Source organism: Ranitomeya imitator, chromosome 6, assembly GCF_032444005.1.
Source record: "Ranitomeya imitator isolate aRanImi1 chromosome 6, aRanImi1.pri, whole genome shotgun sequence".
Classification (NCBI taxonomy): Eukaryota; Metazoa; Chordata; class Amphibia; order Anura; family Dendrobatidae; genus Ranitomeya; species Ranitomeya imitator.
This window is the reverse complement of record NC_091287.1, coordinates 31,449,980-31,462,941: the sequence shown is the minus strand read 5'-3', so window position 1 is coordinate 31,462,941 and position 12,962 is coordinate 31,449,980. Positions and strand designations below refer to the sequence as shown.

The 12,962-nt window shown below is 47.4% G+C and overlaps 2 protein-coding genes across 3 annotated transcripts in view; one reads left to right on the top strand and one right to left on the bottom strand.

The window, feature by feature from the left end:
* Window positions 1-12,962, top strand: part of PEX1 (peroxisomal biogenesis factor 1) — a 58,964-nt gene that overhangs the window by 4,570 nt on the left and 41,432 nt on the right. For both annotated transcript variants that reach the window (XM_069729402.1, XM_069729401.1), the window contains exons 3-4: window positions 11,571-11,654; window positions 12,667-12,781. In XM_069729402.1, the coding sequence (XP_069585503.1) occupies window positions 11,571-11,654; window positions 12,667-12,781 (199 nt within the window). The remainder of the gene's footprint in view (window positions 1-11,570; window positions 11,655-12,666; window positions 12,782-12,962) is intronic.
* Window positions 4,506-7,565, bottom strand: LOC138641766 (E3 ubiquitin-protein ligase UHRF1-like). The gene has a single exon (XM_069729405.1). It carries the CDS (start codon window positions 7,509-7,511, stop codon window positions 5,247-5,249), a length of 2,265 nt encoding a protein of 754 aa, XP_069585506.1. The 5' UTR covers window positions 7,512-7,565; the 3' UTR covers window positions 4,506-5,246.

The following is a 12,962-nucleotide window of genomic DNA, read 5'->3' as shown; positions in this document are numbered from 1 at the left end:
ACGCATGCGTCTTTTTTGCCGCTAGCGTCGGACCAAGAAAACGCAACAAGTTGCATTTTTCTTGCGTCCAAATTTCGGCAAAAAACGACGCATGCGTTGCAAAACGCAGCGTTTTTGCGTGCGTTGCGTCGCCGACGCAGCGGCGCACAACGCTAGTGTGAACGTAGCCTTATGGAACTACTGTTAGCCTTCCACGGCCTGGACAGCCTTTAAAAGTTTCCTCCCGTGCCGAGGCCAGGCTTGTCCGAAGAGTCAAGGCTAACCCAAGGACAACAAGGAAGGAGCTCCGGGAAGATCTCATGGCAGTGGGGACATTGGTTTCAGTCAATACCATAAGTAACGTACTCCACTGCAATGGTCTCCGTTCCAGACGAGCCCGTAAGGTACCTTTACTTTCAAAGCGTCATGTCAAGGCTCGTCTACAGTTTTCTCATGATCACTTGGAGGACTCTGAGACTGACTGGTTCAAGGTTCTCTGGTCTGATGAGACCAAGATCGAGATCTTTGGTGCCAACCACACTTGTGACGTTTGGAGACTGGATGGCACTGCATACGACCCCAAGAATACCATCCCTACAGTCAAGCATGGTGGTGGCAGCATCATGCTGTAGGGCTGTTTCTCAGCCAAGGGGCCTGGCCATCTGGTCCGCATCCATGGGAAGATGGATAGCACGGCCTACCTGGAGATTTTGGCCAACAACCTCCGCTCCTCCATCAACAATCTTAAGATGGGTCGTCATTTCATCTTCCAACAAGACAACGACCCAAAGCACACAGCCAAGAAAACAAAGGCCTGGTTCAAGAGGCAAAAAATTAAGGTGTTGCAGTGGCCTAGTCAGTCTCCTGACCTTAACCCAATTGAAAACTTGTGGAAGGAGCTCAAGATTAAAGTCCACATGAGACACCCAAAGAACCTAGATAACTTGGAGAAGATCTGCATGGAGGAGTGGGTCAAGATAACTCCAGAGACCTGTGCCGGCCTGATCAGGTCTTATAAAAGACGATTATTAGCTGTAATTGCAAACAAAGGTTATTGCACAAAATATTAAACCTAGGGGTTGAATAATAATTGACCCACACTTTTATGTTTAAAATTTATAAAAAATTTAACTGAGCAACAAAACTTTTTGGTTTGTAAGATTTATGCATCTGTTAATAAATCCTGCTCTTGTTTGAAGGCTCTAACTTATTTGCATCTTATTAAACCTGCCAAATCTGCAGGGGGTTGAATACTACTTGTAGGCATTGTAGTTTCATTATCTTCCCAACAAGATTCACGTCTCACACCTGTAACAGGTTTGTCCACAACTATTTTTTTTTTTCCTTAAAACATTCTTGATATTTCATTCCAGAAAATAAGTACCGTATTTTCCAGCGTATAATACGACCCCCAACTTTCAAAATAGTCGGGGGTCATCTTATACGGCGTGTGCTGAGCTCTGCGGCCGCCGCATATGGTGCGGGGAGCGGTCCCGATGACTAGGTGCCTCATCGGGAAGGTGTAAGTGAATCAAGCCCGCCCTTCTCTGCCTCTCTAGTCGTCATCTGGACCGCTCCCCGCACCATATGCGGCGACCGCAGGGCACCGCATCCGCCATATAAGACGACCCCCGACTTCTGAGAAGATTTTCAGGGGTTAAAAAGTCATCTTATACGCCGGAAAATGCTGTAAATTACTTTTTTCACCTCCGGGCAGACATGTAATGTACAGAGGGGCTGGTATTCTTTGCTGGAAACATCTAATATTCAAAACTTCACATATGGCCTGCTTATACTCTGACCTGTGGTCCCATTGTTTGGTCCTTTTTCTGTAGCTCCTCCGGCCCTCTCCTATGCCGGGGGTCTCTCTGTATCAGTCAGGATGCTAGCTAAAGCTTCTTTCTACATTAGTCAGGTCCTAAACTACAAGGATTCACCCATGTTGGCCATCATACATACTTTCAGCCACATTCCGACTAGACGTACGCAGCCTCACTCAATGCAAGTGTATTGAGCAAGGCTGGAAACAGTCTAGCCTGATTGTGCCAGGCGTATCTATATCGCATGCTTATGATCGCCCACTCCCATCATTGGAGAATCCACGTGCATGTACTTTGAGGATTCGCACGCCTGCAGTCTGTAACTAGACTTGTACCTCAAGGCTGGACAACCCTTTTAGGCTATGTGCACACGTCGCGGATTATGCTGCGGATTAGCCGCTACGGATTTGCAGCTGTTTTCCATGTGGTGTACAGTACCATGTAAACCTATGGAAAACCAAATCCGCTGTGCCCATGCTACAGAAAATGCTGCACAGAAACGCTGTGTTGTATTTTCCGCAGCATGTCAATTCTTTGTGCCAATTTCGCGGCGGTTTACACCTGCTCCATAATAGGAATCCGCACAAAACCCACGGTAAATCCACAGGTAAAACGCAGTGCGTTTTACTGCGGATTTTGCAAAACCGGTGCTGAAAAATCCACACACTATTCCGCAACGTGGGCACATAGCCTTAAGAAAACTAACACTGAGTCAACACTGGTGAAAAGCTATTTTTTTTTCACCTATGACATCTGAAACACCCCACCCACCAGACCATGATCATTCTGCACATATAAGAATGAAGTCCACTTGTATCTTGTAGAAATGAAATACATTTATTTATATGTGAACAATATAGAAGAAAAATCCCCAAAACATGGTAAAGTATTTCATAGCAAAGCAAGAGGTCCATCAATACCAATGACATTAGCTCTTCAGAATTAAATCAGCAGAAGAGTGCACGTAGGACACTCAGATATAGAATATGTACAATAATACAATGCTCAGTGGTGGCAGTGCCAGGAAAAGGGGAATAGCTCTCACCCAATTCTTGTAGTGGACCCAAGTCACATGCAATAAAGATTATTATTACATGCCAATGCAAGAGTGTATGGCCAGGGGGTGAACCGGTAACCTAATGTGCCAAGTATAACTCCCGCCCAGACAAGGGTAGTACCCAAGTATAACCTATGAAGCATAACCCACTGACGCGTTTCCACCTCAAAAGCAAAGCCTCCTCAGGGGAGTGTACTTGCAGAAGAGGATCCATTAGATTCATATCTAAGGGGTATAAGTCAGGGTGCTGCAGTGACAGTAAGCCCTAAAAGAAGCAAACAAAGTGCTGCACGGCCTCTTGTAAGTACACTCTCCTGCTGAGGCCGGGACGCCTTGGGTGGACTATTCTTTCGGGGCATATCCTCGGTGTTCATAGGTCATACTTGAGTCATGTCCTTGGCAGAGCACCAGTTATACTGGGGATATTAGGTTACTAATTCACCCTTCTGGCCATACACTCTTGCATGGTACTCGGGTCCACTACAGGAATGGGGCGAGATCGATACCTTCTTTCCTGGAACCACTGTACTATTGTAGTGTCTTCTTGCGCTGAGCTCTTACTCATTAAAAGTTACCTTCTAACCATTTACCCTACTTGAACTATTCTGACTTAATATTTATATCAGATTTCAATGTTAAAAAGAAACCAACCGACATAGAAAGCGCACAGACATTGATGTAGCAGAACAGAGGTAACGCCAAAAAAAAAACGGAGCCCTCCCCCATCCCAATTGCCTGGGGAGAAGGGAATCAGTGACTGATGACACAAGGATCCAATTGTGTTCTCTGTGGAAGGTAGAGAACAAGGAGCAAGGCGGATAATGGAGAAATCACCCCTATAATACTTTTGGATATTAGAGCATAGTCACATGGTGGGACCAGCTGAGCAATGGACTCATCTCGGCAGTCCCATGGAGAGGTACACATGCTCGGGCCTCATCTGGATTGTTGGGGGGTCCTCAGAGTTCTACCCTTTAAAAGTAAAATAGTGCAAGAGACAGAAGGCCAGGCACAGTGAAGCATAGACTTGGACATTGGATGCCATTACCAGCAGTACAGAGAACACATGAACATACGGTGATAACGGATTACTCCCTGAAGGAACATTTAAATCACTATTTGGTACATGCGGGGCCATTGTATCCAGGCCGGGAAGTCGGCTCTGCTGCAGAAGGTTCAATGGACCCAAAACAACCTCATACATCTAATAGTCAGCAGGAGGCCTCACAATAATACAGATATGGCGTAAAGTTATAGGGGTATTCCCATCTACAAGACCCTAGCCCAACATGTAGTAGGTGGAATAAAATATCTTCAATTAGAAACGTAGTATAGTTTTTCTGATTCGCTAGGTCTCTCATCATGTGCAGGAATTACAGGATCTTGCGTATCCATGGTTACAACCACTATCAGTTATCGTAACCATGGATACCCAAGGTCCTATAATGCCTTTTGCATGAGCAAAGACAGTGAATCAGAAAAACTATATTGCGTTTCTAATTGGGCTAGGATCTTGTAGATGGGAATATCCCTTTAAACTACTGATCTAGACCTGTGAAGAGTAGTTATAAGCAATTAATCTCTTCATTCTGGACAAAGATTGGAATCAATGATCTGTCCATTTACAAGTAGGACCACCCACTGGACTCCTAAATCAAACTGATTAGAGATAAAAAAAAAAAATCTAAGTTACAATAAATTACTTCTCACTGCTGTCAGTGTTTAATGGGTTGTTCCAATTTTTAGAATTCGCACCAAACTTGCTGATCAGCGTGGCATCCAAATACCGAGACTATTTGAGTATAGCGGTGGCTGTACATGTGCCCCACTGCTATGTTCATTCTCTGTGGAGCCGCCAGAGATTGCAGAGTACAGTGCTCAGCCTTCTGCGACAGTCCCATAGAGAATGGCACAGTGGTGCACACATCTGGTCACCACTATATTCGGAAAGCACTCTGGAGCCCAGTTTTTCGGATTAGTGTGGGTCCCAGCAGTCAGACCACCAGAAGGGTGATAATTTCTAAAGATTGGAATACCCCTTACTAACACAGGAGATAATCAACAAGCTGATAGACCCTGATCAGCGGTGGCTTATACCCCTGCAAAACATTATTATTATTATAGGGACTTGGCTTCACACACGTCCAATCTTCCTAATCCAGATTAAATCGCAGATATCCAGATGGTTAGAGCTGCATGTGGTCAACATTGCTTCTTCTCCATGTATGCCAGCAAGTCATGTCCAGTTACCATGGGATGTAAAGTCCGCTGCAGCCTTTGATCTCAGAGTCAGATGTAAGGGACAGGAGAGTTTAGGGGGAAGGAAGAATCGGCAATTATGGCAGAGTCTCGAAAAGAGCTGTAATAATAACGTAATGTCTTCCCACCAGTTATCGCCCCCTCTCGTAACCTGGGAAGAGCTGGCCGAGGACGCTCTGCAGGGGTTTGTTCACCCTCATGTCGTAGTTCTTGCCCAGGTCGTGTCGGCAGGCAGGACAGCTGTACACGGAGGCCTTGAAGGAGCGGTCCAGGCAGCTCTTGCAGATATTGTGCAGACACTCGGTGGTGATGGGCTCGTACACCACCTCCTGGCAGCAGATGCACAGGAAGGTCTCCTCCACCTTGCTGATGAATTTGGGGCCCTCCTTTAGATGCGTCATCACTTCGCTCCATAACTTGACGTTCAGCTCGTCCTTTTCGATCAGCTCTTTTTGCTCCGGGGTCAAGTCGTACACAAGCTCAGTTTTAGTTTTCTTCTGCGTTCCCTCCTCGTCGTCTTCATCATCATCCTCAATGACAGATTTCCTTTTTCTCTTCCCTTTGACCGGCGTTTCTAGTTCATCTGAATCTATGTTTTCCTTCTCCCGCTCCTTGTTGGCCACAGACTCTAGGTAACCCTCGGGGTACTGCATAGTGAGGCCTAGTTTTTTACCACGTTCTTTGCCCTCCTTGGTCCATGGCGCCGGCTCGTCGTCATCTCTCCTCAGTAGGTAGCGCCATATGAGGAAGCCGGACTTGCCCTTCTCAGGCCAGTATTTCACCACTTTGTAGATGCCGTCGTATCGGTTGCCCTCTTCTGGGGCGAATTTGCTGTGTTTACTCCCCTTGGCATTACGCACGACACGCACGGGTTTACCAGCTTTCCAGTCTTTGGCTTCGGCCCCTTCTTTGTCATTGATGGGGGCGCTGCAGTTGAGGGCCAGGGCTCGATTCATGTTGGTCAGTTTCTGGTCACATGACTGCTCAGCTGTCCGCTTGTTACCGGAGAGGTCACGACCTCCGCTCCCGGTGTAGGTAAACTCTGTGCCATCATCAGCATCATCCTCATAACCACCAGCCAGGACCAGAGAATAGGAGCCATCATTGCTTCTCCCATGGATGCCCGCCACGTGAGGCCGGTGCACACCCGCCTCGCTAACCTGCACCCTGAACTTCCACATGGTGCCAACGGGTACACCGGGTATCTTGCCGTAGTGATTGGACGGGACAATGGTGCACTCTCTGGAGCGCCCGACGCACGCCATGCCTTTCCCCCAGTCTCTATGGGACGAGGAGCTGGCAGACGCCATCTTGGCCTTCTTCTTGCTCTCCTTTAGCTTTTCCCCCGCCAGCACCACCTCACTGGTATCGTTCCTGCAGTCCGGGCAGTACCAGTCATCCACATCTGGCAGGGCGGACAGTGGAGGGTCCAGGCAGTAGATATGGAAGGCCATGTCGCACTCGTCGCACAGCAGCTGCTTTTCGGGGTCCTGTTTGCCCCCGCAGACGTGGCAGGCGCACATGCGGCATTTGGTTTTGGGGTCATCCTTGCACAGCTTGCATTGGGGTCCAGTCTGCGGCTTGGCAGGCACCTCCTCAGGAGGTGGGGGCAGGGTCTCTGCTGGGATTGGGGTCCCGGGCTTCTCAATCTGAAACACCTCATCCACAAATACGATTTTGCAGTCGTTTATGGGGTCTCCGGCGTCCCCCATTAGCAGCTTGGCGTACAGTTCCCTGCTGGCCTTGCCCTCTTTCTTGCGCAGGATCTCGGCGTCGTACCAGTAGCCCCGCTCCTTGGGGTCGTCCGGGTTGTAGTTGAGCATGACCACCAGTCCGGCCCGCAGCTCCTCCCAGGACAGCCTGCTCCGGGCCCGGGGGCGCACGTCAGGACCCCTCAGCTGCACCACCCCGTCCTCAGGATAGTCCTCATACTGTATATGGTAGATGACGTCATCGGCGGGGTCTCCGGGGCTTCCCCGGGTCACGTTCACCACCTCCGCCTCGAACCAGGCGCCCATGTGCAGGTCCCGGGCGTCCACCGGCTCCTTTATCCGGTACAGGCCACGGGCGCTGGGCTCCTCCTCCCCCGGCTCAGTCTCCAACATCGGGGAGTCGTCATCGGGCTCTTCCGCCGTTACCGGCACCGAGGGAGGAGGAGGAGGCGGCGGGAGCTGGCGGAGCAGCAGCTGCACGATGTCATTCAGGCCGACGCTGTAATCAAAGAGCGTGTGTCCGTCCTCCATCTGCTTCCCCCGGTAGAAGAGCCGCTGCCGGTCCTGCTCCGCTCCGAACACCTCCTGGATCCGCTCCCGCAGCTCCTCCACCTTGGTCAGCTTAGACAGGGAGTCAATGCGGTGAGTCTCCCGGCCGTCCATGGTGCGCACCTGGATCCACATGATGGCGGCGGCGGCTGCTGATTCTGATCTGAAGAGACTTCCGGCCTCCCGCTCTCCTCCGGTGGCGCGGTTTATAATCTGGCGGGAGCCTGACAAGCCTGCTGCTGATTGGTTACGCGCGCATCAGTAGGGAGGAGTTCACTAGAAGTAGCTCCGCCCCCTATTTCCGACGCTACTTTCCCGCCCGCTGTTCCTGCTGTCATGGAAACGTTACCACATACAGTAGTGATAATGGCCTCCTCTCACTATACTCATCCTCCCCTCACTGAACACGGCCTACCCTCCTTATACACGGCCTACCCTCCTTATACACGGCCTACCCTCCTTACACACGACCTCACCTCCTTATACACGACCTCACCTCCTTAATAAGGGGAGGCCGTGTATAGTGAGGGGAGGCCGTGTATAGTGAGGTGAGGCCTTGTATAAGGAGAGGAGGCCGTGTATAGTGAGGTGAGGCCTTGTATAAGGAGGGGAGGCCGTGTTTATACAGGGCCTCCCCTCACTGTACACAGCCTCCCCTCCTTATACATGACTCACCTCACTATACACGGCCTCCTCTCCTTATACACGGCCTCCCCTCCTTATACACGGCCTCCCCTCCTTATACACGGCCTCTCCTTATACACGGCCTCCCCTCCTTATACACGGCCTCCCCTCCTTATACACGGCCTCCCCTCCTTATACACGGCCTCCCCTCACTATACTCGTCCTGTCCTCACTGTACACGGCCTCCCCTCACTGTACACGGCCTCCCCTCACTGTACACAGCCTCCCTTCCTTATACACGGCCTCCCCTCACTGTACACGGCCTCCCTTCCTTATACACGGCCTCCCCTCCTTATACACGGCCTCCCCTCCTTATACACGGCCTCCCCTCACTATACATGGCCTCCTCTCCTTGTACATGGCCTCCCCTCACTATACACGGCCTCCCCTCATTATACACGGTCTCCCCTCCTTATACACGGCCTCCCCTCCTTATACACGGCCTCCCCTCACTATACATGGCCTCCTCTCCTTGTACATGGCCTCCCCTCACTGTACACGGCCTTTCCTCACTGTACACGGCCTCCCCTCACTGTACACGGCCTCCCCTCACTGTACACGGCCTCCCCTCCTTATACACGGCCTCCCCTACTTATACACGGTCTCCCCTCACTATACATGGCGTCCCCTCCTTGTACACGGCCTCCCCTCCTTAAACACAGCCTCCCTTCCTTAAACACGGCCTCCCCTCCTTATACACGGCCTCCCCTCAAACACGACCTCCCCTCCTTAAACACGGCCTCCCCTTTTTAAACACGGCCTCCCCTCCGTATACACGGCCTCCCCTCGTACACGGCCTCCCCTCCTTATACACGGCCTCCCCTACTTATACACGGTCTCCCCTCACTATACATGGCGTCCCCTCCTTGTACACGGCCTCCCCTCCTTAAACACGGCCTCCCTTCCTTAAACACGGCCTCCCCTCCTTATACACGGCCTCCCCTCAAACACGACCTCCCCTCCTTAAACACGGCCTCCCCTCCTTAAACACGGTCTCCCCTCCGTATACACCGCCTCCCCTCCGTATACACGGCCTCCCCTCCTTATACACGGCCTCTCCCCCTTATACACGGCCTCCCCCCCTTATACACGGCCTCCCCTACTCATACACGGCCTCTTCTCCTTATACACGGTCTCCCCTCACTATACACGGCCTCTCCTCCTTATATACGGCCTCCCCTCACTATATACACGTTCTCCTACATCACCTCTCATCTTAATAAAGCAATACTGAGATTATACGGTGTCATCATATAATGTGACGCAATTGCCGTGTTCCATAATATTGTGACACAAAATGCGCCAGCAGTATGAAAAATAAAAAAAAGATAGTGGCAGTTGTACAATGTCTGTCAATGTCCAGCACCGTTCACATGGAAGGCTTGTTTTTGTTTTTTTTTTAAGTGGTTTTGCTCTAAAATTGTTACAAAAGAAAGAACATCATAAATGCATTCTTATCTGTTGTGAATTCTGCTTTTGGGCTCCCTCCGGTGGTTGTAGGTGGTAATGCAGTTGTCCCTGGGCTGCAGTCCTGGACAGGTGTATCTGATGATTGCAATTCTGACTGGGGTATTTAGGTTTGCAGGACTCGTTAGTCCTTGCCAGTTGTCAATGTTTCTTGGGAAGTGTTGGATCTCTGTCTGGCTTCTCCTGCTTAGCTGGCAATTCGGCAAAGATAAGTGTCTGTTTCTTTTTCTATGGCACACAAGCTGTGTGCTTGTTTTTTTGATTGTATTCCTGCTCTGAGTGTAGGATTCTCTGGAGTTGCAGATATACGTTCCACGTCTTTAGTTAGATGGAGGAATTTTTGTATAATCTGCTGTGGATATTTTTGGAAGGGTTTTAATACTGACCGCACAGAACTCTGTCCTATCCTTTCCTATTTTAGCTAGAGTGGCCTCTTGTGCTAAATCCTGTTTTCTGACTGTGTGTGTCTTTTCCTCTACTACTCACAGTCAATATTTGTGGGGGGCTGCCTATCCTTTGGGGTTCTGCTCTGAGGCAAGGTAGAAATTCCTATTTCCATCTATAGGGGTATCTAGTCCTCCGGCTGTGACGAGGTGTCTAGGCCTTGTTAGGTACACCCCACGGCTACTTCTAGCTGCGGTGTTAAGATCAGGATTTGCGGTCAGTATAGTTACCACCTACTCCAGTGAAAGTTTTCATGCTGCTCCAAGGTCACCTGATCATAACACTTATCTAATCCTATTAAAAATCCAATGAGATGTGAGGGTTTTTTGTTTTTTTTTAAGAATCTTTCCCATTTAGAGGCTTTGGAAAAACTTGGTGTTCAGCCCAGTCAAAAGGCTGCCAAAAAATAAATAAAACTTCCCCCAAAATTTAGTTTTTCCTGAGGCGTTTTCTACTTGGAAAAAACATAGTTTTTAACACCTCAAAAGCTTATGTGTGAACAGGGCCTGATTGGGATTTAGGCTGCTTTCACACATCTGACTTTCATGGTCTGCGTCCACATCGCCGTGAGGTCCGGTCCGGCCGTGGCTCTCCTGATAGTCATATATGGCCTGTGGGCAGTCTGAGCTTTGTGGTACGTGTACAGTCTGTGAAATGCACACATACTGTCAGATCAGATTTCCATTGGCTAAAGCTGGCGTACATCTACTTGCACAATATATATATATATATATATATATATATATATACACACACATAAAAATATTCGTGTAAAATATATTTATAAAATAAAAAAATCTAAAAGTTCATATCCCTTCTCTTTTTGTAATGTAAATAAAATCGAATAAATAATCGCAACAAATGAATCTCAATGTGCGGAACTATCGAAAGCAATTAAATACAATAATAATATTTATACCATATGATGAACGCAGAATAGAAAATTAAAATGGCAGAATCGCTGTGTTTCAGTCACTTTGCCTCAAAAAAAAAAATGTAATAGAAGAAATCAGAAAATCATCTGGACTTCAAAATTTGCACGAATTAAAAACTACAGCTTGTACTGCAAGAAATGAAGAAAAAAAAAGCTCTGATACCACTCTATCAACCTATAAAAAAAAAAAAAAAGTTATAGCCTATGGCTCAAGGACCCCCACAATCCTGCAGCAGGGAGAAGGGATGAGACCAGATCAACCATAAAAATGTAATGTCCTTTTTTTTTTTTTTTCTTTTTTTCAAAGAATGAATAGGGATGTGTTCTCACTTTGGTTAAAGGGAATTGCCTTCATCCCTCGCGAGTTTTGCAAAATGGCACCTACAACTGTCGGGACATGCTAGTAGTTGTAGTTTTGCATCAGCTGCGGACTCATGGTTTGGAAGACCAGTGACTTAGACCGGGTTCACAAGTTATGGCCGAGGTGCAGACATGATGCCTTGTTGGTACAACGTTCCTGGACCCCGTCGGGTTCGTAATTCCTATTAATTGCAATAGAGACCGACCATAAATTATAGGACTGACAAATTCCTCCACTTCTTTCTCGATCCTCCTCCAATCTGTGATGCTTGTGATATCTTCACTATGTTACTATTTCTTTTCAGGTGTTCCTAAAGCCGTGTAGGAATGTCCCATCTTGTAAGGAAGTCATAGTGGAGCCACTGTCTGCTGATGACTGGGAGATACTGGTAAAGTGCTTCTTTCATTTTTACATCACCCACCACTAGGGGGAGCTCACTGAAATACATATTTATAAAGGTTCCATGGTTGCGTCTGACTTATACAGCCAGCGCCTGGCAGCTTCAAGTCCCATAAGGAAAATATATATAATTTAAAAAATTCAAAATAAACTTTCTCTCTTGTTAATATAAAAAAAAGTAGAATTTATAAAAATATAAAATTATTTAACTTTTACAGTTAGTGCGCTGAGGCCAAAATAAGATCAAGATGCCAGAATTTCCTTTTTTCGGTTTCTCCCTCCTTTAAAAAGTTATCAAAACATCCAGTGTACACCAAATGCTATGAATAAAGATATCCACTTGCACCACAAAAAACAATCTCTTCCCCAGCGCCATTTACATAAAAATAAAAGTCTTGGCAGCACAAATCAAACTTTTTATTTATATTAGAAATTTATGATTTTTTTCTCACGAATAAGTACCGTAATTACAATATTATGTCAGCTTGGTATCCCCGTTGGCAGAAGAGTCATGGTGTCACATTTTTTTTTACTGCCTCGTGAATGCTGTAAAATAAACGGAACAAAAAAAATTCAATGGCGTAATTGCATTTTTTTCATCATTTTACCGCATTTGGATTTTTTGCCCCCAGTTTTTCAGTAGGTAAATTATATATTATTTAAAACTACAACTCGCCCTGCAAAAAAAACAAACAAGAAACCCGTATACATCTATGATGGAAAAAAAAAAAAACACATCTGGGTCTTGGAAGAAGGGGAGGAAAAAGTGAAAGTGCAAAAACGAAAATTGGTAGGGGTTAATATAACATACAGGAAAATGATCTCTTCGACTCCATAGCCCGGGAGTGCGGTCACGGAGTTCCTGCCATGGCTAAATTTGTCTCGGTAACATCGGAGATCCATATCTTCCCGTGACCCTCGTGACCACAATTACAAAGTCGATGTTCAGAGTCTGATTTATGACGTATCATACAGCGGTATTAACCTCTATGTATTCTCAGGAGCTGCATGCGTCTGCCCTTGAAATGCACCTTCTGGACCAGATCCGGATAGTTTACCCCAAAGCCGTGTTTCCAGTGTGGGTGGACCTGCACACGTGTATATACATTCAGATAGGTGAGTAGTAGTGTATAGACTATATACCACCATAGTCACTTCTATACCTAGCAATGAATATCTGAAAGCCCTGGAATACAACCTTCTCCTACTTCATATCTTTGATCTCTCGCTTACACAAGTCACGTCACTATGGGTCCGTTCTTCTGACCTATATGTATACGTGATGTATTTAGCGACA

What these genes read in the sequence shown, in the direction of transcription:
- LOC138641766 (XM_069729405.1), bottom strand. Translation starts at nt 7,511, where the DNA reads ATGTGGATCCAGGTGCGCACCATGGACGGCCGGGAGACTCACCGCATT.